The sequence below is a fragment of the Eubalaena glacialis genome, chromosome Y, assembly GCF_028564815.1.
Source record: "Eubalaena glacialis isolate mEubGla1 chromosome Y, mEubGla1.1.hap2.+ XY, whole genome shotgun sequence".
NCBI classification, from domain to species: domain Eukaryota; kingdom Metazoa; phylum Chordata; class Mammalia; order Artiodactyla; family Balaenidae; genus Eubalaena; species Eubalaena glacialis.
This window is the reverse complement of record NC_083737.1, coordinates 5,268,070-5,292,993: the sequence shown is the minus strand read 5'-3', so window position 1 is coordinate 5,292,993 and position 24,924 is coordinate 5,268,070. Positions and strand designations below refer to the sequence as shown.

At 48.6% G+C, this 24,924-nt stretch overlaps 1 protein-coding gene across 2 annotated transcripts in view; it reads left to right on the top strand.

The window, feature by feature from the left end:
* Window positions 1-894: 894 nt before the first annotated feature.
* The window catches only part of LOC133082903 (CD99 antigen-like), a 33,033-nt gene continuing 9,003 nt past the window's right edge, over window positions 895-24,924 (top strand). Inside the window, exons 1-7 of one of the 2 annotated variants that reach the window (XM_061179575.1) lie at window positions 895-1,125; window positions 16,010-16,042; window positions 17,385-17,429; window positions 18,704-18,745; window positions 19,381-19,449; window positions 20,721-20,765; window positions 23,896-23,940. In XM_061179575.1, the coding sequence (XP_061035558.1) occupies window positions 1,059-1,125; window positions 16,010-16,042; window positions 17,385-17,429; window positions 18,704-18,745; window positions 19,381-19,449; window positions 20,721-20,765; window positions 23,896-23,940 (346 nt within the window). In that variant the 5' untranslated portion in view covers window positions 895-1,058. The remainder of the gene's footprint in view (window positions 1,126-16,009; window positions 16,043-17,384; window positions 17,430-18,703; window positions 18,746-19,380; window positions 19,450-20,720; window positions 20,766-23,895; window positions 23,941-24,924) is intronic. The other variant, XM_061179574.1, reaches the window with a different exon arrangement.

The window sequence follows — 24,924 nt, the reverse complement described above, 5'->3', positions numbered from 1 at the left end:
ATCATGTGGTGGGGTTTCAGTTGGCCAAGAAAAAGAACCACCTTCTTCCTGGGTCCAGGTGTGTTTGTTCAGACTGCTGGCCTTGTAAGATAAGCAGTCTGGGGGCCCTGGGGTGTGGGTCCAGGCACCTCTGGCCAAATGTGTGTCTGACCCAGGGGGTACACGTGTCCGTTGTGTATGGCGGCAGATGGCGGCGTTAGGCCAGGTGTCAGGAGGGCAGGGAGGAGGGGCCCTGAGTCATCCCGGGAGCGGGAGGGGCGTGATGGGTAGGACCTGGCCCTGGATGGGTAGGGTCGGGAGGGTAGAATCCCGGAATGTGATTCAGGGCTATTTCTCAGTCTGACACCTTCGTTCCAGTGTCCTGAAGGAACACGGATAGAATTTTAAGCTAATATCTTAGTTTAAAAAACATTGTTAAGCCTGGGACAGGGAAGGGCACCCACACTGCAGCTGTGGCTTGTGACTGTCGCCAGAGAGGCCCCTCCCCCCCCCCAACCTGGGCGCCAGCTGCCTCGGATGGGGGAGGGGAGACATGTCCCACCCCTCCCCACCTCCGGCTCGGCGGGGAGACGCTTCCGGAGCGCGGAGGCTCTTGTAAAGGAGGTCCTTGGTCAGGCTGGGAAGTAAGGGCGGCCCTGCGCCCCAAAACCCCTACCCGTGCTCTGCGCTCTGCTACTCCAGACTGGACTTTGGGGACCGCGGGCTGTTGCACCCGAGGCAGGGGGTCCACCCTTAGCAGACCCCGGAGGGGGGGCTTCACTCCGTTATCTAGAGAGGCCGCCCGGGGGGGCGGTCCCCGTTAAAGAGGGGTGGGTGGAGGCGCGGCCCTACACTTTCGGATCAGGAGGAAACGGCCTCGCCCCGCCTCCCGCGCTCGCGCCCTGCCCCTGCGGCTCCCCGGGGCCCGGGGCTGGGGCGGCCGCCTGCGGGAAGGGCTGAGGCAGGGGCGGGGCGACCGCGCTGCACCCTGACCCGGCCCCGCCCCGGGGGGTGTCCCTCCCGCCGCCGCCGTCCGCGCGCCACTCCCGGGACAGACCCTGCGCGGCGCGGCGCGCACCATGGCGCGCCGGGTGGCCCTCGCGCTGTTGCTGCTCGGCCTGCTTGGCACCCAGGTGCCCACCCGGGGTGAGTGAGCGGCGGCCGGTGGGGCTCACGGGGGCGCGGGCCTGGCTTGGGGACCCGCGTCGGGGCCCCAGGGAAGGGCCGCGGGAGGGGGGGGTCGAACCTTGGGGCACGGACGCTCCGTGTGGGGTGGACATACTTCGGGGGACATAGTGCGTAGGGCACGCAGTTTGGGGGGCGCACTGGGGGAGGATGCACCTCGGGGGCGCGCTGTGCGGGGCCTACACACCTTGGGGGGGCGCATGGCGAGGGACGTACTTTGGGGGCGCACTGTGTGTGGGGGGGGGCGCGTGGAGGGGGACGCGCCGGGGACCCCCGAGCCCTCCTTCCCGCCGAGAGGGACCCGCTGTGCCAACGGGTGGCCAACGCCCCAAGGAGGCGGCCTTACCCTTTCCTCCCCGCTTTCTTCCCGGGCGCCTTTGGACTCACTCCGCAGGCGGAACGTCAGCGTTTGTTTTCAGATTCACAGACTCTTAAAAGTTGGGAGGCCCCTGGGTGGGGCGGCGGCCCCCGAGTCCCCCGAGTCCCCCGAGTCCCCCTCGCCCTCCCCCCGGCGTTTCCTTCAGTTCCCGGGGGCGCGTGTGCGCCCCTGCGGCCGCCCCGCGCCCCGGCCAGAGCGCTGGCAGGGCCCGGGGACCGCGTCTTTGTTCGGGCGCTCGGTGGCCGCCTCCGGGCGCCACGCCCTGCGGCCCGGGACTAAATTTGGACTCGGCCGGGGAGCCTGAAACCCGGGAAAGGGGGAGGAAGGCAGGAAAAACTCGGAGCTCTAGAAACGCCCAGCAGCTCGTGGGGTGTCCGGGCCGCGGGGACTTCTGGCGAGCGCGCGGTCGGGTGCAGAACGACGCCGCCAAGGGACACGTATTCTCAGCCGATCGTCCGTGTGTCCGAGTAGGTAATTCGAAAAACCGCACCCAAAAAAAGTGTCCGGAGAAGGGCAGGACGCCCGGGACGCCCACACTCTCCAGCCAACCTGGCCTCTTTCTGGTTCTCGCCTGCGTTTTTCTGTCTTTCTCCTTTTAAAATGGAAGTTGAGATCCTGTTTTCCTGTCTCTCTCTCTCTCTCTTCTCTTTTAAAAGGAAAGTTGGGATCCTGCTGGGCGTGGCATGAAAAACAGGTTTCTCCGACTAACGGTTGTTTTCTCTCCTTTATATGGTTATTTTTAAGTGGACAGCCACTAGGGCAGTGTCTTTCAGCAGTGGCCTGATCGGTGGTGGACACATTGTAGGAACCAGACACAGGACAGAGAAGGCCCGGTGTTTACCTGGAAATTTCCAGCTCAGCGCTAGAGATTGAATGTTGAGCCCTGGTCCCCCGCCTGATTTTTATTTTAGGGAGGATTTGCTAATTGATATCTGCATTTTTAAAATGTGTGCCGTGTATTCTAGGAGTTGTGTGTTCGTTGCAGTCTTTAGAAGAAATTCAGCCTGATCCGTGGGGACCTCTTGGAATAGTTTACAGCTTGGTGGGGAGGGCCTGGGATGGGTTTCCTGTTTTCTCTTTCCTGCCGTAAATCCCACCTAGCTGCCTCACCACAGAGTTCTTCATTAGTTTTTGTTTTTGTTTTTGTTTTTCCTGCTGTGTGGTTGAGTCACACCTGCTCACGAGAATTTTTCGTGCGTCCCCCTGGCTACACCTTTATTCATGTTTCATGAGTTAATTCCCCTCCGAGCCCTTAACTGTGGCCGCGCCCCAGGGAGATGGGTCACAAGGGGTTCTGGTCGCCCAAGAAGGTACCATCTGCTGGAGGAAGGGAAACATCTCATCAGGCAGATAGGACACAGGGCCAAAGAACGGTGACAGTCCCACAGTTCAAGAACTCAGGGGTGGAGAACACAGTCTTGGCCAGTGTGAGGGTTTGGCTGAGTTGGAAGCTGTCTCTGGTGACAGTTGTTTTTTGTTTGTTTGTTTTTTAACAGGTTTCACATACAGGTTATATTCTACCCTGTATATAAAATGTGTAATTTTTAGAAAAAACCCAGAGCACCGTTAGCCTAGAATTGCCTGATTTCTATGCAGGTTGCTCCCAGCTACTCCGGGTTGCAGCAGTGGGGGGCGGGGGGTGGATGGAGAGCCAGCCTCGCCCCAAAAGAACAGAGGGAGGACAGAGCCTTCATACATGCTGATCTCTTGGAGGGCGCCTCCCCCTCCCCCGCCGGATCCTTCTGGGGTCCGAGGCAGGGAACGGACTGTTCCTGAGATACAAATGGGGTTTTATCAGGAAAGTTTGCTTTCGAGTTGCTGAAGTTCAGAACACACTTCCCTATAGAAATCGGGGTTTGGCTTCGTTTCCATTCTGGCTACAGAAACCCCTTGAGTCAGGGGTAGATCTTCATCGGGGTGCAGATAGCACTGGCCTGGTTTCCGAGGCCTTGGGACCCAGGGCTCTTGTGTTCCCAGGTTTTTCTGGAAATCCCCGTGGGATAGTGTGGAGTGGAGAGACGCAGGCGCCCTAGAAGGAAAGAGGCAACTTCGGCTTCCAGTAGAGCACTGCTTCCTCCCGCCACCAGGGGCACTCGGCCATGTCTGGAAATGTTTGTGGTTGTCTCAACTGTAGGGGGCGTGCTCCTGGCATGTGGTGGGTGGAGACCAGGGAAGCTGCCCCACAGCCCACAGGGCCCAGGACGCCCCGCATCAGAGGGTCCTCCAGCCCCAGATGTCAGTCGTGCTGAGGCTGAGACACCCTGACCGAGCATGGAGACATAATATCAATCATCTATCTCTCTATCCACCCATCCATCCATCTGTTTGACTACTTATGGCTGTGGTTTGCAACCTGGGATGACTTGGTCCCCCAGGGGGACATATGACAATGTCTGGGGACGTTTTTGGTGTCACACTGGGGGGAGGGGAGCTCCTGGCATCCGGTGGGTGGAGACCAAGGAAGCTGCTCCACAGCCCACAGGGCACAGCACGCCTCACATCAGAGGGTCCTCCAGCCCCAATGTCAGTCGTGCTGAGGCTGAGAAACCCTGGAATTTGTGTCACAGATTCCAGGTTGTTGGTAGCTGGGGGTTTGGATTCAGTCATCTTCCTCCAGGTAGGACACTCACATCCCGGGCTTTAAAACTCCTGGTACCTGGGCAACCTAAGTGCGGACCGGGTGGGAACTGGGTCCAGGAAGGTGCTGAATCCAGGACCCCACGCTCCATCCCAGCCTCTGCACACTAGCCAGTGCTGTTTGAAAATCCAGAAACGCCTAGGGAAAGCGACATTTCCTGGGCAACTGACCGGTTTCCGGGGATTCCCTCATCATCCCCACCCAAGCAGGTGTGGGCTTCTCCAGCTTCCCATCCAGCTCTGCCTGTTTCCGCTTACCAGGCAGAGAAAGTGAGTTTCATTGTCCTGCCTGCGTGTTTGGCTCTGATAAAAAGTTAATTGCGTGTTATTTCCTTCAGGGCTTTGGCTCTTTCTTCATTCTCAGTTTATGATGGTTCAACCCCCCCCCCCTTTTTTTTTTTGCATCTGGAGATATTAAAATACTTAATTTTGGGGGGGTTTCTTCATGGGCGGGGATGCACTTCTCTTCATCTGGATGATATGCTAATTGTTCGGAAAAAGAATGCAGGTGGTTGAGTAGTGAAATCCATCCGACGTGTAGGATGCAGGGATTTCACGGATGAAATCTGGAATTTTTTCCAGCTGAGGTTTTCCTCCCAAAGGAGACTGACTACCACACACATAGAGCCCATGTATTTGTTCCTATTGAGATTTTCCTATCACGGTGGCTTCTTTTAGGGAGAAAAGAATCCCATGCTGTGTATGACTTACAGACAGGGTTAGAAAGAAGACGGAGGTTATCTTAGAGGGGGTGAGGTGCCAACTCATTCAGCGTCCTGGCTTTCCACGCAATCCTTCAGACACCCAGCTGTTTGAGGACGCCCAGCCCTGGTGGCAGTTGGGGAGACACATCTGGCACAAGACATCTCGCTGAGTCCCCACGTGGCTTGTTCTGACACCCGGGTGTCCGTCCCACGTAAATCAGTGGAGATCGCTTTTTGATCTCCTTTGCCAGTTCTTAGGGTTAACGATGGACTGTGTGTTTACAGATCTCCAAAAGTCCTTTTGGGGGGATACAATGGTTTTGGAAGTGTTTTCTGCAGACAGAGGGGTGTTTTCTAACCCTCAGAGGATGACACATACTTGAAAATGAACTACCCGCAAGCATTGTCATCAACATGGGTTTCATGATACAAGTCACGGCAGCCCCTTCGTGGCGGTAGTGTTTACCAGAGCGTCTTTGGTGGAACAGGGAAGGTGTTGTTGGGGAATTAGAATTCAACCCAACATCAACCCAGAAAGCCTCTCCGCCAAGGTAGAAGGGAAAGAAACCCATTTTATGATTGAGTGAGCATGATACCAGGATGTGACATGCATCACAGGTGACCCACTAAGGCTGCAAAGACGCACTTTTAAAAGCAGCTAAGTGAATGTCACCCACTCTATACAGGTTGTCAAAACAGGCTCCTTTAGCCATTAAAAATATTTACCCATCTTTGAAAAGGACAGAGAAAGAGCTTCTGGAAACAAAGGGCGAGGGAAGAGAAGTCTCTTCCTTTGTTTCCACCAGGGCTTTTATTTTTAATTTACAGTCACCCTTCCAACCTTACAGGACAAAGACCCACGTCACACACACACACACACACACACACACACACACACACACTTCAATCACAGTCAACAACCATGAATATTTTGTTATATTTGTGTCTTTCTGGGAGAATGGCCAGGTTGTGTAGGATACACAAATGGTTGGTCTTACGAGATGCTGCCATATTGCTTCTGATTTTGGCTTTATCCTCCCAGGGAGTTCTGGTTGACCACCCAACACTAGATGTTCTTTTTTTGTTTGTGCCTAATCTCTTGGGTGAAAGAGGGTAACTAACCAGAATTCCTATGTGTATTTACCTAATTAATGGGACAGGCACACCTCAGAGAGATTGCGGGTTCGGTTCCAGACCACCCCAGTAAAAGCAAGTCACATGAATTTTTTGGTTTCCCAGTGTATGTAAAAGTCATGTTTACATTAGACTGTAGTCTGTCGGATGTGCAGTGACATTATGTCTTTAAAAAAAAAACAATGAACATGGCTTAATTGAAAAATACTTTATTTCTAAACAATGCTAACCATCCTCTGAGCCTTCAGAGAGTTGTAGTAGTAACATCAAAGATCACTGATCAAAGGTCACCGTCACACACGTATCATAATGGAAAAGTTTGAACGATTGCGAGAATTACCAAAATGTGACACAGAGACATGAAGTGAACAAAAGTTGTTGGAAAAGTGGCACCAATAAATTTGGTCGAAACAGGGCTGCCCCAAACCCTCAGTTTGTAAAAAACACAGTAAAGCTAAACGCAATAAAATGAGGTCTGCCTGTGTCTTTCACATCTGCATCTGTATCTGTCCACATGAGACACAGGAGTTCCTTTTTTTTTTTTTTTTTTTTTTTTTGCTTTTTGGAATCTCCTGTTTGTATTCTTTGCCTAATTCTTTTTTTTAATTAATTAATTTATTTGTTTATGGTTGCATTGGGTCTTTGTTGCTGCACGTGGGCTTTCTCTAGATGCAGCGAGCGGGGGCTACTCTTCGTTGCGGTGCGCGGGCTTCTCATTGCGGTGGCTTCTCTTGTTGCGGAGCATGGGCTCTAGGCGCACGGGCTTCAGTAGTTGTGGCACGTGGGCTCAGTAGTTGTGGCTCGCGGGCTCTAGAGCGCAGGCTCAGTAGTTGTGTTGCACGGGCTTAGTTGCTCCGCGGCACGTGGGATCTTCCCAGACCAGGGCTCGAACCTGTGTCCCCTGCATTGGCAGGCGGATTCTTAACCACTGCGCCACCAGGGAAGCCCCTCTTCGCCTAATTCTTACGGCACTTTTGGGTGTTGGTACACAACTGTGTTAGTTTCAGCTTTGTCTTGAATGACTTGGTGTGGCCACCGTCTCGCTACTCGTATTATTTTTTAAAAATCCCGTAAACAGAAAACCAGAAACTTACTTTTTTTTTTTTCCTCCCCCTAGAGTTAGATACAGGCCCTCTAAGCAGTGTTTTTCCAGTGGCGGTTAGGGACCCCTTGGACAGGCTGGGAATTTAGTGCCCGTCCAGCAGCGTTGAAACGAAGAAGATCAAATAGATTAGAGTAGGAAACACCAGCATGCTTTACCCACGCTTTGCTAAGTAAGCATCGGTGTGGCTTTGGTGCCCGTTCATCTGTCTGAGTGGACTGGGTCGTGTCGTAAAATGTCTTTATTTCCGCAGACGGCAGGCAGGGGCGTTTGAAATCCGTTGCAAATCTGAACCCCTTTTCCATCGCTCTTGCCTTCTGCACTTGGACGTTTTTGATAGAATCCCTTTGTTTTCAAGAAAGGCCATAAAGCTGCAGGGCATCAGCAACTTTTCAAAGAGCCAAGTAATGACTCCTAAGGGTGCTTTTGAGAAAAAAAAAAAAGAGAGAGAGAATTCATTTTCATTCTTGCCTGTTCACCGCCCTTCGTGAGAAGGCGAAGAGCCAGACCTGTTGAATTCCGGGACTTGGAAGGCATTCGTCACCCGCAGACAATGCAGCCAGCGAATTCCAATTCCGGCTGTTTCTGTTTGTGCATCCGCAGGGCCTTCCACCCTCCCCCTCCCCCTCCCCCTCCCCTCCCCCTCCCCCTCCCCGGCCGCCCAGTGCGATCACGCTCTGGCAATGCGGCCGCAGGAACGCACTGGACCCGACCTACTGGTGCACAAAGAGTAAATCGATGACGTTGTCTTGGGGGCAAGACACAGACAAGGCGGCATATAGACCTTGTCCCTCTGGCAAGACCTCAAATATTGCCGATCAGCGTCTGCTGTCCTTAGCTATTTTCTTTTAGGAAAGGGTCTGGGGTCAGTTCTCAATGGAAGTTAAAGGGGTGCTGTTTGCCACGTAGTTGGCCCAGAATGTGCCCCACCAGGTGAAGGAGACCCAGGAAGGAGAATTCTTAGGTGTTTGACACAGAGTAACACCGCAGCACAGGAAGAGGAAAGGGTGTGGCTGGGTCTCAGAGGGCGCGGGAGATGCATGTCAAAGACTGTCTCTCAGAGACCCACATGCGGTGCTGCTGGACAGACGAGGGCAGCCTCCCCTCCCCCTCCCCCCGCCCTGACTCGACTCCATGCTGAGGAATTAATTAAAGACTAGTGGCCTGTCTGGAGTGAGGTAGCGCTGGATAGGTGTGATTGATGATTGATTGGTGCATGGATGAGAGGTAGATAGATCATAGGTTTACAGATGATGGATGGATAGATGGATGGATGGCTAGACAGACAGATGGTGGAAGATAGATAACGGATAGATGATAGACAGACACAGGATAGATGGAGAGATGTCAAAAGATAGGTGATGGATGGATGAATGGATGGATAAAAGATGATAGATGATAGATAGATATGACAGATTAGATAGAAGATGATAGATAGATAGCTGTAGTACCTATCTCAAGTGGTTTCCAGTTGGAGGGGGGACCATTATCTCACTGCTCTGAAACCACCAGCACCTAGACTCACCGTAAGCACATCACCAGGCAGTGGGCTATAATGTCTGCATTCCTACAAGATCAGGAGCTGACTCAGAGTTGGGGAAGGAATCAGGGCATGGGAAGGACAGAGCAGAAGATGAGTCTCAGCTGGGGTGTGGATTGCATCCTGCTACCACAGAGAAAGCTTCCCTCTCCACCTCTTGGAAGGCTCATGCTGGTTCCCCTGAAGTCCCACCCCCAAATCTCTCTCCACCCTAGGCTAACTTCCGTAACTGCTGATAGATCTGGCCCGTCTGGTTGCACCCATGGCGTCTACAGTGCTCCATATCCCCGGCTTCTCATGATTTTCTCCCAGGCCTGCATCTCCTCCTTCACTCCTGCTTCTTGTGATAGGACCGTTTGCCCAGATTCTCAAAATGAAAAGTCACCTTTCATTCCTGCCAGCTTCTTCTCCCATATCCGATGTTAGTGAATCCTGTTGATTTCATTTTCTAAATTTTTCTCCACCTATGCTCCTGTCTCCATTTCTGCTTTCATTTTTAAGGCTCCACCCCCCCCCCCCAGCCGAAATCCTTTCAGGAAGAATACAAGAAGCCCTTAACCAGTTTCTTCCCTGGATGCTCAGGTACTTTGAGAAGGCCTGGGGACTCCCTCTCAGAATAACGTTTCTTTTTAATGCATAAAATAAAATACATAGGACTGCCAGGGAAACCGATGATATTAAACCAGCTACCCAGTGTGCAGGGGAAGAAATTGCTGGCCTTAGCCGAGGGTGTTGGCAGAGCCTGGACCAAGACAGCAGAAATGAGAGAGAAGGGACCAGCTGTGTTAAGGAGTAGTAAGAAAATAAAAATCTATACTAGTGGCTTGCAAACCGGCCCCCAAAGTTTTTTCTTTAATTGGCCTGGGGCACAGCCTGGGCCTTGGGACTTATGAGGTCTCCTTGGATGTGCAGCCAGAGTTGAGTACCAAGATCTGTATTCGAGCTTCTGAAACTGTAATGTGCATAGGAATCACCCATGGAAATGCTTTAGTCTGGCTGGGAGGGATGCTGAGGGCTTCCTGTAGGAGGGCAGCATCTTATCGGGGCTTTGAGGCCTGAATAGGAGTTTTCCTGGTATGGACAGAAGAGATTGGCATTTATGGCCAAGTAGAGGATTCGAGGGAAGCCCCAAGGACGGACAAGGTGCCCAAACTATGTGACCCCTCAAATCATTCACAGGATGCTGGGGGGATTGTAAATTTTCGAGGGACATAGAGTGACATCTATTGTATTTCCGTAACATCTTACGGAAAAACCCGAGTGAACTTTTTGGCCAATCATAGTAGTAATTGTACCATCCATCCTCAGCATTCACAGACTCCGTATTTGCAAATCTGCCTACTTGCTACAATTTATTTGTAACTCCCAAATTGATACTCTCTGAGTTCAGGGATTTGTGCACAGCTACAAAAAAACGGAGTCACCTTTCCGGTCTCAGATTGTAAACAAGTATCTGTGTAGTGCCACATTTTTGCATTTTTGTGCTTTATGCTTGCGATTTTGCTTCTAAGCACAAGGAGGCTGCCGTGTGCCTGAAATACGTGTGTGAGATGAGCTTCCTTTAGGCAGGAGAAAGAGTGCTGTGAGCATCAACACTCCAGATTAAATAAGATCAAATTCCACAGAAACATGCATGAAGCAAGGTTATGTGCGATTAGCTGATGGCAGTGTGACCTGAGGGTGCAGGAACTTAACCCTGGAGTTCCCCAGGAGCCATGATTGAATATTAGCTCATTCAGCATTTCCGGCGACTGTAAAAACAAAACCACTACGGATGATGTGCCTTGACTGTGATTAATAAACAGAACTGTCAGATCTAGTTTAGGGGCCTTGGGCCAGTTTCTGGAGATGCAAAGCCTCCGTGAACTGATCAAGTTTGGGACCTTCTGACTGGGTCATTTAGGGCCAGTGCGAAGGGGCAGGGTGGTGACCCAGGGTGAAGGGTGATAAAATTGGAAATGGATTTGGGGCTTTGAGTCAGATCCTGGAGATTATCTTTCAGGGGGACGATGACTTGCTTTCCTAGCTCAGGGAGACTGAATTTACCGGGGTCCTAGAGCTACCTCCCTACAGCCGGGATGAGGGTCCTGGGCCACTCCTGCCATCCCAGCCCACTCACCTGGAGATGGTTAGAAATGCAGATTCACAGGCCTGGCTCCCACCCACTGAGTCAGTGTCTTCGGGATCGGGGCCCAGGAATCTGGGCTCCCCAAATTCTAAAACTCACTGGTCCACGGCACCCGGAGCCCAGCCCACAGCGTCCCCAGATGCTCTGGGTTCTTCCAAAGCTTGACACAGCCCAGAGTGGCACCCCCAGGGTTACAGTACAAGAGAAGAATCTTTCCCCTCCTTGACACAAAATCTGTAAGGCAGAATGTTAAATTACATGGCTCGAGAAACGGCAAAACTATGTCTGCAGCAATTCCTTCCTAGCTACAGAAGAATAAGGGCATCTCTAATATTTAGAAATAAAATAAGATCAAACAGGATTTACCATCACCTCTGGCCCTGGACCAGCCCTGAGCAGCAGTGACCAGCCTGCACGGGGCCAGGGCCGGGGGGACCCTGGTGTTGCCGTTGACACTGCAGGGGACGGGGGGCGAGTTCTAGGGTCTCCGTTTCTTCCTCCCTAAAGGGGAGTCTTGGCAGATCAACGGTATTATCTAGACGGCTCCAGGAGCATGCAGGCCATCCAGAAAATTCATCCATGGCTACTGTTAGTTTTACGTGATTCTTACCTCATTAGTATGAAAATCTGAAAGCCCAAGGAATCTTTTAACTGCCTAATTTTTATTTTGATTCTAACTTTATTTCTAGAATTTATTTCTATTTTATTTGTGCCTGTATTTATATTATTAGGCTCTGTGTATAAATGGTAAAATTTATGTATAATTCATAATTTCTATAACTTATTATAAAAATTTAAATTTTATCTCTACCCTTATTTTCTTTCTAGAGTTTGTTTCATGTATACATATATCCATTGATACAATTCATAGGTTCTGTGTATAAATTATAAATTATATAATTTATAGTTCATTATTATAAAATTTATATTTTCTATTCTAATTTTATTTCTAGAATTTATTTCTATTATGTGTATACAGGTGTTCTTTTACATAATTGATAGGTGCTGTGTATAAATTATAAATTACATAATTTATAATTTAACTTTTAATTTATAATTATAACAATTTATTTTCTATTCTAATTTTATTTCTAGAATTTATCTCTATTATATTTAAACATATATTCATTTACATAATGATAGGTTCTGTGTATAAATTATAATTTATATAATTTGTAATTTATTATTATGCAACTTTATCTTATTTCTTTTCTAATTTTGTTTCTATAATTTATTTCTATTTTATTTGTATATATTTATATAGCGTATAAATTCTGTGTCTAAAGTATAAATGACATAATTTGTAACTTCTATAATTATATTTATATTTAATTTCTCTTCTAATTTTGTTTCTAAAGCTTATTTCTACTTATTTTTATATATTTATATAATTTATAAGTTCTGTATATAAATGATAAATTCTATAGTTTGTAATTTCTGTAATTATTATTGCAACTATATTTTCTTTCTGTTCTAGTTTTCTTTTTTCTTAATTTTTTATTTATTATTTTTGGCTGCATTAGGTCTTCGTTGCTGCGCGCGGGCTTTCTCTGGTTGTGGCGAGCGGGGGCTACTCTTCGTTGCACTGCGCAGGCTTCTCATTGCGGTGGCTTCTCTTGTTGCGGAGCACGGGCTCTAGGCTCGCAGGCTTCAGTAGTTGTGGCTCACGGGCTCAGTAGTTGTGGTTCGTGGGCTCTAGAGCGCAGGCTCAGTAGTTGTGGCGCATGGGCTTAGCTGCTCCGCGGCATGTGGGATCTTCCAGGACCAGGCCTCGAACCCATGTCGCCTGCATTGGCAGGCGGATTCTTAACCATTGCACCACCAGGGAAGCCCCGATCTATATTTTCTTTCTGTTCTAGTTTTGTCTCCCGTATTTATTTCTGTTCTATTTCCATTTGTATAATTTATAAGCTCCGTGTATAAATTGTGTAACTGATCATCTCTATAAATTATCGTCAGTAGTACTTCTATCCTCATTGTGATGGCTGCGTCAGTGCGCCACCCTGATGGAATTTAAGGGAAACCGGATTCGGGCCTCGTGCTGTGCGCTTGTCACTTGCACAGTTCATGGTTGTGGAACCTCAGATTCGCGGTTCAGCGGGTTTGTGAGGCACGTGCAGCTGCACAGGCTCCCCAGGAGGACCCCGCGCCCAGGGTGGCCTTGGGGACGTACTGGGGCTTGTCCTGGGTCTCGGGAGGAGGAAACCTAACAGATGGCTGGGGGGGGGCGTGCACGGCTGAGGGGGGAGGGTAGACAGCGGGGGGGGGGAGGGTGCACGGCAGGGGGTGTGTGTGCGCGGTGGGGATGACTCAGGCCCTGCGTCCGGCGGGGCCACCTCACGTCTGGAGATGTCCCCCTCCACACCTGGAGGTTGGAGGGGCCGCCTGGAAGCCGCAGAGGCGGTGCAGGCTGCCTCCGATGGGCTGGGCAAAGGCAGCAGGAAGAGAAATGCCTGGGTGTCCCGCTCGGATGCCCGGCCCCTCCCCCCGGCCCCTCCCCCAGCCCCACTGGGTCTGCTGTTCTTGGGTTTGCGTGCGGGACCCCGGGGGCTCAGCAGAGGGCTGAGTTGAGCCGTGACCTCTCCCCTAAGCGGGGCCACGTCAGCGGTGCTCAGGAGCCCAGATGCGCGGGGAGCCGGGCAGGGGCACGGGGCCCAGCTGGGCTGGGGAGGCTCCAGGCCCTGGACACGGAGCTACCAGGCAGACAGACAGACACGTGCACACACACGTGCACGCATGCTCACACGCAGGGCACAGACACGCATACATACACAACACTCACGCTCGATGCATATTTGCGCGCACACGCGCGCGCGCCCGTGAGCACACACCTGCGCCGCACACGCGCCAGTGCACCACGTGGGCACGCGTGCAGTTCACCCACATGCAGTGTGCACGCCCGCGGGTGCACGTGCTCGCAGACACGCACACGAGTCTACTCACGTGCACATCCGTACACAGACACGCCCACACAGGAGCATGCACGCGCACGCGCCACGTGTAAAAACATCTTACGTTCAAGTGTGTTGCTGTTGGTTTCAGCATTCCAAAGAGCCTTGTCTGCTTGTTCTTTCCAAATCCGCGTCCGAAACGCCGCATCGTCCACTCCTTGAATCGCTCTGTTTGGGGCTACTTGCCCCCCCCCACCCCCCCACCCCCCACCCACCGCCGTCAGGTGTGGAGGCGTCCCGATGGCAGGGATGCTGAACATCTCAGGAAGGTCCCAGCGCCCTCGCTTCGGCAGAGGGAGCGTAGAGGGAGTGATAACGGTTGTGGGTCTCTAGGCAGACGTACAGGACCAGAGACGCGCATGTTATGTGTAGGCTCTGCGCCTGCCCAGGAGGGGGCTCTTCGGGGCTGAACAAATCCCACCCTCCCCAGCCGCCCTGGCTACCTCGTGAGCATCTGCCACGTGCTGCAGGAAGAGCTGAAACCACACCTGTCCCTCCCGGGCTGTGCGGTGCAGAAACAGCGCCCCTCCCCCCGTGAGGGCTGGGGTCCGTCCCGCGCAGGGCCTTCCCAGATGACGCTGCTTCTCCTGCCTGTTTGGTTTTGTTTTTTTAATTTGGGGCACATCTCATTGTTCATATCGTATTTTTTATTGAAGTAGAGTTGATTTACAATATTAGTTTCAGGTGTACAGCAAAGTGATTCAGTTATATATATATATAGCAGATTCTTTCCCCATATAAGTTATTACAAGATACTGAGTTCTGTGTGCTCTACAGTAGGTCCTTGTCGTTTATCTATTTTATATACAGTAGTGTGTATCTGTTAATCCCAAACTCCTAATTTATTTGTCCCCCCAACCTTTCCCCTTTGGTAACCATAAGTTTGTTTTCTACGTCTGTGAGTCTGTTTCTGCTTTGTATATGGATTCATCTGTGTCGTAGTTTAGATTCCACATATAAGTGATATCATAGGGTATTTGTCTTTCCCTGTCTGACTTTCTTCCCTTAGTATGTTCATCTCTAGGTCCATCCATGGTGCTGCAAATGGCATTATTTCATTCTTTTTTACCTGCCTGCCTGTTCTTAATACACACATGGAAAATCACACACACACAAATACACTTCCCAAACTACACGTAGACACACTTACACATGGGCACACGCCCAAACTACACACACGCACATACAAAACCCCACATATACACATAGACTACACACACCACAAATACACACATGCCAACTGCACTTAGACACACACATGTGCACACACACAAAGCATGCACACACAGCGCACACACACACCTACACAAATACACACATACAAACCACCCACATACCTACACACAAAACCCCATGGATCCCAAACCACTCAGTAAACGGACACACACACACACCCCCCCAATCGCTCACACACATAGCTGCACACACACATGAGAGAGAGAGAGAGAGAGAGAGAGAGAGAGAGAGAGTTACAGGCTGACACCTGTCTGTGAGACATTCAGGGGGACTGAACACATTGCAACCTTCTGGAGGCCCCCGGGGATGAAGGTGGCTTGTTACACGCCCAGCACTTCCCGACACGAGACACGTGTGCCCTTTGCTTCTGCACCTGCAGGATGATCCTCCAACCCGCTGTCACTCTCCTTTCCGCTGACCAGACGGTCCAAGTGGACCGTTCCCAAATTCCCTTACTTTGCTTTCCTTCAATCCATCATTAATTGGATAGAAATAGAAATAGTATTGAAATTGCTTCAGTAAAGCGGTAGCAACAGGATAGAAGAACAATGGAATTAAAGGCAGTTTCCCCCCTTCTCTGGGATCACAGGAAATTAAAAAGAAAATTTACCTTTTTCTGGGTTGTCTGGTGTGTCTACGAGAAGTACATTTTGGTTGTGTAATTATAGAGATGTTGCTACTCCAAGGGGTTTTTCTCTCCATGTTTTTTCTCCATCATGTATTGGAAATTGTGACTCACCTATTTCAAAACACCTGCTATTTTAGAATAACGCACGTGCAGAATTATTATGTTTTCCCACTAATTTAATTGCTGCTAAATTCTAAGGTTGTCCATAATGTAAAACATAAGCTGACATATTCTTACGTTTACGCACGAGAGTGAATATTTCAAATGAGAAATCACAACATGGTGATGCATTTTCAAAGCCGCCAGACATCTCAGAATCCAAAATCATGCCCTTTTTTAATTGTTTTCTTAATTTCCCAATTTACTTTTATTTGACTTATTTCTAATTGGACTCTTTTTCTTTTAGGCCAAGATTTTGATTTATCGCACGCCCTTGATGGTGAGTAATATTAAAACATTTTATAAACTACAGGGAATATTTTATTGGACCATAGTAAATCTTTTGAAATATGTCTTACTGTGATAACTAGAGACTCACGTAGGATGAAGAAAATCAAGATGCCCTTGTCAGGGTAAATAAATCTTTTTCGGTGGAATAATTTCCACACTCTGTGGTGGTGGATGAATGCCACGCAGGGTCGCCGTGCGCTTGGGGAAGTGGCTGGTCCCCCGTGGGCTGGTCCCCTGTGGGCTGGTCCCCCGTGGGCTCACTGATTCCATCCCTTGGCTGGTGGCTGCATCACCCCAACCTCTGCCTTCACGTGGCCACTTTGCTGTGCATCAGTGCCTCTATGTTTTCCAGTTTCCTTCTGATAAAGGCACTCGTCTATAAGGGTCTGTGCTAATCCACTGTGACCTCTTCTTAACCAGTGTTATCTGCAAAGACACTGTTTCCAAGTAAGGTCACGTTCTGAGGTTCCCGGTGGATGTGAATTTGGGAGCCCAGCATTCAACCCAAGACATCTTTTTTTTTTTTATTGGAGTAGAGTTGCTTTACAATGTTGCATTAGTTTCTGCCGTACAGCAAAGTGAATCAGCTGTACGTATACATATATCCCCTCTTTTTCAGATTTCCTTCCCACTTAGGTCACCACAGAGCACTGAGTAGAGTTCCCTGTGCTATACAGTAGGTCCTCATTAGTTATCTGGTTTATACATAGTACTGTATGTATGTCAATGCCCCAAGATATCTTTTTAACTCCTGGGGTCCGATGCAGAGGTGTGAGTCAAAACCGTGAGGGCAGTAATGTTCCCAAAAGCCAACGGGGGGATAGTCTTATTCTCGACGATGGAACCCTCATTGGCTGGTGGGGAGAGATGCCGGGGAGGTGTCTGTGGTCCTAATAACCTCAGCCCACCTTGCCTTGGTTGCCTGGGGGGGTCCCAAGGAGCAAAAGGTGTGCTTCATGTAGTGAACGTGCACAGCCTTTGAGCCAAGGGTCCCGGGTCCCTCCTTCTCCCGCACAGGTCCCGGGCTCTCCCTTGCGTCCTGTGTTCTCCCGGGTTCCTCTTTCACTCACAGCCCCCCACTTGGCGTCATGAGGTGGGAGGGGTCCTTAGTCTCGGTGGCAGCCGTGGTCGACATCGTCCTATGTTCCTGTTGCCATGGCTCCTTGGGCTCACTGGAGTCGTCCTGCAGTGCTTGGCTATTGCCTCAACTTTCAGGAAAAAATGATGCTTCACACGTTCTCTGAGTCTTTTTAAGGAAACAGAACAGTGTCGAGAGTTGATGCTGTTTCCCAGCTGCAAGTTTTACTGACAGACATGTCTCTTCTCTTTAGACCATGACAAGAAACCCACTCCCGCCCCACCAAAACAAGGCACCGGTAAGAAGCAAAGGTGCCCAGCACGCAAACGCAGCCGAGAAATCGTTGTCGTGCACCCCAGTTTTCCCAAGAGCTGGGTGAGCCGTAGTCAGCTGTTCACCGGCTCTGGATCCAGCCTGGTTAATACTTGAATTATGCTGTGATGTTGGTGCTTTCAAGTCCACAGTGGCTGTAAGAGAACGGACGCTGACACTTTGGCGAGATGCTTTTGGGTCCCCTGGAAGGCATCTCGGGATGCTTTTATTCTGAGTGTCTGTCCCTGGTTTTGGTTACTTATTTCTTGGGAGGAACAATTTTAGGACCTGGGACCCTCGTATAACCCATGAGCAAACTTGGATCTCAGCCTCTAGGAGGAGCATAGTAGTTGTCACTAACCCTTTCCAATAAAAGTCAGGAATCAGACCGATCATGGAATTGACCAAGGGTCAGATTCATTGGTGGTTAGTCACCCACAGTAAAATCGATGCCCAAAGTTACAGAGCTCTTATCACAGATTTTTTTAAAAATGTGATAGCTCTCTTCAAATGTTGGGCTTCTCATCTAGAATGGCATCTTATGAGGAAAAAGATAGCCTTGTTCAGAGCCAGGTCCTTGACCTGTGCAGGCACACAGAGGATGCTGGACAAGTCATTATTGAACAATGGAATTTGTACCGTCACGCGCTCCTTGGGGCAGTGACGGTATTTCCCAGTCGTGACTCGTGATGGGTCAGTACATCGTGTTGGGTGGATACACAAGCTCACCTAGATGTTGCTGGGACTTGCAAAGAGTCCTTAAAACTAAGAAGGCAACCTCGGAAGCCGTCAGGAGTTGTCACATCATTTTGTCAAGCACACCTGGGTCAGTTGAATCATTTTCTTGGAGGGCACAAGCCCAAATCTGGCCACAGACTTCCCCCCTTAATCTCGTAGTATCTACCTTGCGGAAGTTGTTGGCAACTTGGTAGGGGATGATGCTAGGATGAGCAGTCCCCGGGGAAGACTTGTCTGCAGGCAGAAGTTGGAATTTCAACTCGGTCCGTGGGGCGTAATTGATTTATAAATTACTTTCATTGTTTTGGTTTGGTTTTGCCTTTTATTCCTTTCCTTGGAGAGAAGGATGATATGAATACGATCAGGAATTTGGTTTTTCTGTTGAGACCTTGGTCAGACTGATATTCAGGAAAGTGTTCTGAGATGTGGAGATGGAGTGTTTCCTCCATCTTTTTAGGAAGTCATTTCTGTTCCTCGTTTCACCCAGAACTTCAGTATTAACTATCTGTTTTTCTCCTTTAGATGATAACTTCAATTTAGAAGATGCCCTTGGTGGAGGGAACAGTAAGTAGTACCTCTTAAATCTCCTATGTGTCTGACTAGCTTATTTATCATTGCAAAGAGGCTTGTCTCTTTTAAATAAGTCGAATTAGTTTTTACCACGAAAACCTAAGGAATATATGTATTGTTTGTTGTGGTTGAGTTTTTGGCTTTTATCCGTATGCCTACTTTTATTTTAAAGCTCTTACAGTCCTTGGGGTGATATAAGACAAACTGAATATCCTTGCCAGGGCTGGCCTCATGGGCGCGTAGGGTCACACAGGGCTCCACACTCAGAAGGGCTTCCCTCCTTGGTTGACTGCTCTGTGGCTGCCATACTGAATTTCTTAGTACAGTTTAAGCAAGGGACTCTGCATTCTCATTTTGCCCTGGGCTCCACAAATTCTGTAGCTGGTCCAGCCATCTGCTTTATTTTCTATTGGAAATACTTGAATTTAAGTATCGCAGCTGGATGATGATGGAAAGAAATCCACAGGTGCCTGTGTGTATGGGTATCCCCATCATGACAAAGTACTTGCCCCGCCATGACAAAGGACATGCTTCCATTTCTAACTGTTTAGTAAACCATCTGTGTGCAAATGCACGTTTTGTTTTCTGGACTGCAAAGTGCTCATAACTGCAACTCTCCTCTTTTACAGATGACCCAGTGTCACCCGAACCACCCAAGCCAAAACCTAATCCAAACCCCAACCAGCCCGGCTCTTCTGGTAAGACCTTCTCGCCCCTGTGGGTCCTTGTGTGTTTTTCAGAGTACAGTTGATTTCCATGTCAGCTGAAAGGAGGTAATTTCAGATTTAGCATGATCTTACTGTGAACTCTCTGTGCAAGGTAATGCCAATTTTCCAGTCGTGGAAAACAGTTTTCAAAAAGATATTTTTAGTTCGGATTTGATTTTTAGTTTGCTGATTTTACTTCCAAGGTTTTAATGGAAACTTTAAGAAATTAAATGTAAGATTTTAAATATAGAGAATCAATATGGAGAAAAATATCAGCTTGTTCTTTCCCTTTAGAGAAGCTCTTGGTTTGTTTCTTTTTTAAAGGTTTTTGCCGCCTTTTTTCTGACACATCATAGTATTCTCTGAGTATTTGACTAACATCAGTGTTGTGAGTTGAATGTCTATTGAAACTTCAGATTTTTGAGTTGGCTTTTTTGTTTGTTTATATATTTGTTTAATTTTTAATGCAGAAAAACAGAAATACTGTCCATCCTGTACCACAGTGAAGATGGTTATTCTCCCTAGTATTCTATATCAATTTAAGTGAAACAACTGTTAAGTAAAACTGTCAATCTTTTATTCACACTGTGTCATAACATTATTTTTTCCTTATGAGTATTCCATAAGCATTTTCTTATGTCATTTAATAATTTTTATCATATGACTTTTCTTGGCAGTTATATACTATCATAACTAATCCCTAATTTTGAAAATGTTATGTTTCTCTGCTATTTTAGAAGTATGAGTTGCAAAGCAAATTGAAGCCATCTTCATATGCTTTCTTATGGTTTTATTTCTTTTTTTTTTAAATAAATAAATTTATTTATTTTATTTATTTATTTTTGGCTGCATTGGGTCTTCGTTGCTGGGCACGGGCTTTCTCTACTTGCAGAGAGCGGGGGCTACTCTTCGTTGCGGTGCACGGGCTTCTCATTGCGGTGGCTTCTCTTGTTGCAGAGCACCGGCTCTAGGTGCGCCGGCTTCAGTAGTTGTGGCGCACAGGCTTAGTTGCTCCGCGGCCTGTGGGATCTTCCCGGACCAGGGATCCAACCCGTGTCCCCTGCATTGGCAGGTGGATTCTTAACCACTGCGCCACTGGGGAAGTCCAATAATTGTATCTTTGAAAGATTCAACGTACCTTTATGGGGTTCCCCGCCACCCCAGGTCTGCTTTTGATTCTGATGTGGTTCCCTTCACCCCAAGACATCAAGACACTGCCGACAGCTCTCATGTGACAGATGCTGCTGTCTTTTTCCTTCTAGATGGCTTTTCGGATTTGGATCTGACTGATGGGACTTCAGGTGGAGGTAGGGTTCCCCTTCTTTTTTTGTCTTTCTTTCTTTTTTTTTTTTTTTTTAATCTTTTGGCTGCGCCGTGCGGCATGTGGGATCTTAGTTCCCCGACCGGGGATTGAACCCGCGCTCTCCTGCAGTGGAAGGGTAGAGTGTTAACCACTGGACTGCCAGGGAAGTCCCTCAATTTTTTATTTTATATTGGAGTAGAGGTGATTAACAATGTTGTGTTAGTTTCCGGTGTAGAGCAAAGTGACTCAGTTCTACATAGACAGGTGTCTATTCTTTTTCAAATTCTTTTCCTGTATAGGTTATGACAGAATACCAAGCCGAGTTCCCTGTGCTCTACAGCAGGTCCTTGTTTCCACCTCTGTCTTTAAAATCTTAGGTCAATATGGGGGCCAAAGCAGTATTTAAATATAATAAATAAATAAGTATAAGATTAATATATGCTTAGAATAGTTATAACTTGATGAAATATATAGTCATTTTTATGTATTTATGTATGTATAAATTATAGTGTATACGTATGTTACATATAAATATATTTTTACTATATTCATCTATTATGCATATGTAATCTAAAATAGGTATTACGTCTAGTATATGTGTATATAATATATAACGCATAGCCAGACACAAGGTAAAGATCTCCTCCACCAGGATTCCTTTGGGTCACCCTCAGGAGGTGGGGAAAGATTGTGCGCCAGCCTTGAATTTGGGCATCACTCTTGACCCACAGCCTCCTAGGAGGGCTGCAAACTCAGAGCCTCGGGACGTCCACCTGGAGGGAAGCTCCTTGCATGGCAGTTAACTCCAGCTTCCCCCCCAGGTAGAAAAGCCTGGGCTCCAGCCCCCAGTTCGGGAAATCTTTTATTTCTAACTCTGCCATCGAGCTCTGGTTCTTGTTTATTTCTTGGAGAATTGAGCGTAAACGGTGAATAATAGTAAGATGATGTGAAGATTTCCCAGGAGGTGACCCATGGCTCTGTCATCCTTGGGGAGGGACCTTCATGCTCTGATGGCCCCTCCCCATTCCCGTCCTGACCCGTGTTCTTCCCCCTGCATGTAAAATCTGTTTATGCTCCCTTCTCTTTTTAAGCATTTAGGTTATACCAGTTTCTTCTTTTTTAAATAGAAAAATAACATTTTTATTAGTTAACTGCCTGATACTCCTTAATACCTTTTTTTGAGGTATCGTTGATGTACAGTATTGTATAAGTTTCAGGTGTATGACGTAGTGATTCAGTATTTTTCTAGGTTGTACTCCATTTAAAGTTATTATAAGATATTGGTCCTATTCCCTGTGTTGTGCAATCTATCCTTGTAGCTTATTTATTTTATACATAGTAGTTTGTACCTCTTAATCCCCCACCCCTATCTTGCCCATCCCCCTTCCCTCTCCCCACTGGGAACCACTCGTTTGTTCTCTGTATCTGTGAGGCTGCTTCTTTTTTGTTATTTTCACTGGTTTGTTGTGCTTTTTAGATTCTGCACCAGTTTCTTGTCCACATCTTTACGCTTTGATATTGGATGTCCTCCATATGGTTCCCTTAAGGTGGTTTCTAAGAAGTAGGGTTTCTGAAAGGAGTTCCCACTTTTACATCCCTTCATGGGTTGCTAAATTGCTTTCCAGAATGGCTGGGATCGTTGATGGTCCCACTGGTAAGAGGATCATGTAAGAGTTTGCTGGGTTCATTCCTCCCTGGCCTGCCTTAAATGTTACTGGAAACATTTTTGCTTTGAATCCTTGCTTGATGGAGCGCCATTGATTGGCATCAGTGGATGAACCAGCCCCCAAAGGATTATAAGTCTGTTTATACCAGTCACGCCCTTACGGTGACATGCTTTTTGATCATCTCGCTTGCCTTCTACCGGAAATGCCCTTACCTCCCCTCTTGAGCTCACATACCTTTCAGAGTAAACCCCTTCCACCCTGGTCCCCGAAGTCATGTCTACAGTGGCTAGCCATCTACCTTCTAAATTATGTTTAAATTTACATCTCTAGGTGCTGTACAAGATCGCCCCGCTTTGAGGAGTGTAACAGGCAGGGTTCTAGTTTGATACCCGTGTAACGTGCTCTTACCCACTGAATGTAATAGGCTGTTCGCTGGCTCTGTAGCTGTGTAACATGCAGCCCCTCCTTTGTAGCAGCCAGTGTTGCTTCATAGCCATGTAACATGCAGTGCCTGTGTGACTATACCGTAAAGACACACTGGGAGTGACTGGCTGACATTAAACAAAGCCAAAGGCACCCTCACAAGTGTACAGTCCACTGGGTGGATTCCTGGTTTGTGCACTCATAATTGTACAAGCATCAGCTTAACATCAAGTATCAGGAATTGCCTGACGGTCCAGTGGTTAGGACTCTTCGCTTTCACTGCCGAGGGTGCAGGTTCAGTCCCTGGTTGGGGAGCTAAGATCCACAAGCTGCGTAGTGTGGGCAAAAAGAAAAAACAAAATGAGACAAACAGCAACAAAAACATCAAGTATCCATTGGCATTAAATGTGGAAAAAGTAGAGGGGGTGGTGAGGTGGTATCCCTTAGCCTTAAATGTTACTGGAAACATATTTGCTTTGAATCCTTGCTTGATGGAGCGCCATTGATTGGCATAAATGAATGAACCAGCCCCCAAAGGATTATAAGTCTGTTTATAAGGCACGAACGAAGACAATACCCAGAGGTGGTGGGTGCATGGATAGCACATGGCCGACAACCACCCCTAGTGAGACTGGGGGGCCTGAGAGTTAACAGGAATGTGCCTGGGATGACCCCATAGCCATGCGAGGGTCTCAGGTGGGCTCTGGGGCCCTTGCTGGGTTTCTCCCCAAATCCCTGGGGGACTTTGAGGGCTCAGTGGGTCCCCTGGAGCCCACCATGGGGCCAGGGGCTCGAGTCAGGCGCCAAGCCTGGATTTCAGGTACACGGGAGCGAGACAGGTGATACGTCCCGCAGAACGAGGACAGCCCCTTCCAGCAGTGGAAAGGGACACCCTGATATTAATGGCCTCGTCAGTCCCATGGTCATTTCTCTTAAGGAACCTTCCCAAGCCAAGGTCAGAGGAGTTGGTCCTTGGTATGAGTTTTCAGTTACCGAGCGTCTCCCCAGCGCCATTTGTCACCAAGCCTTGTTCCTCTCTTGCAGGAGGCGGTGGTGGCGGAAACCAGAGGCATGACGGGGAGGAGCAGGGTACGTACTCCTGGTTCCCGATGTCCTGGGTTCCTCACATGCACTGTTGAGGAAAGCGGGAGCCAGTGGTCACAGCCTCACTTTTAGTATTTGCAGCGTCATCTGAAAGATACTGGAATGAAGAATGGTTCTCTGGACACGCGTTGCAAGGGGGCTCAGTGGAAACACAGGCAGACCCCGGAGATGCTGGGGATTCAGGTCCAGACCACCGCAATCAAGCGAATATTGCAGTACAGCAAGTCACACGAATTGTATGGTTCCCCAGTGCATCTACAAGTGACGTTTACACCACAGTGTAGTCTATTCAGTGTGCCGTGGCATTAAGGCTAAGAAAAAGCACCACGTACAGGCCTAAATTTATACAACTTTTTATTGCTAAAAAAGGCTCACCATCCTCTGAGCCTTCAGCGAGTCATAGGAGTAACGCCAGAGATCACGGATACCGTCACAAATAGAATCATAATGAAAAACTTGAAATATTAGAAGAATTACCAAAACGTGATACAAAGACGTGAGGTGGGCAAATGCTGTTGGAAAAATGGCGCCGATAGACTTGCCTGACGTAGGGTGGCCGCAAACCTTCCATTTGTTAAAAAAAACACAAAAAACCCCACAGTATCCATGAAGCGCTCTCGCATGAGGTCTGCCTGGAGCTGGTACCGACAGGATCTGCATTTTAAGTTCAGTCGCCCTGCCAAAGTGCCCTAAGAAGGAACGCCATCCGTATTACCCAGGGTCCTCCAGAGAAACAGGACCACTGGGATGTATAGAGATGAGTAGGAAGACACTTATTATAAGGAGTTGGCCCACGTAGTTACGGAGGCTGAGAAGGGCCTCGATCTGCTGTCTGCACGCCAGACACTCAGGAAGGTGGCCAGTCAGTCCCAATGCAAAACACTGAGAACCAGGACAGCAAATGGCATGGGTCCCAGTCTGAGTACAAAATCCCAAGAAGCAGAAGCACCAATGTCCAAGGGCGGGAGA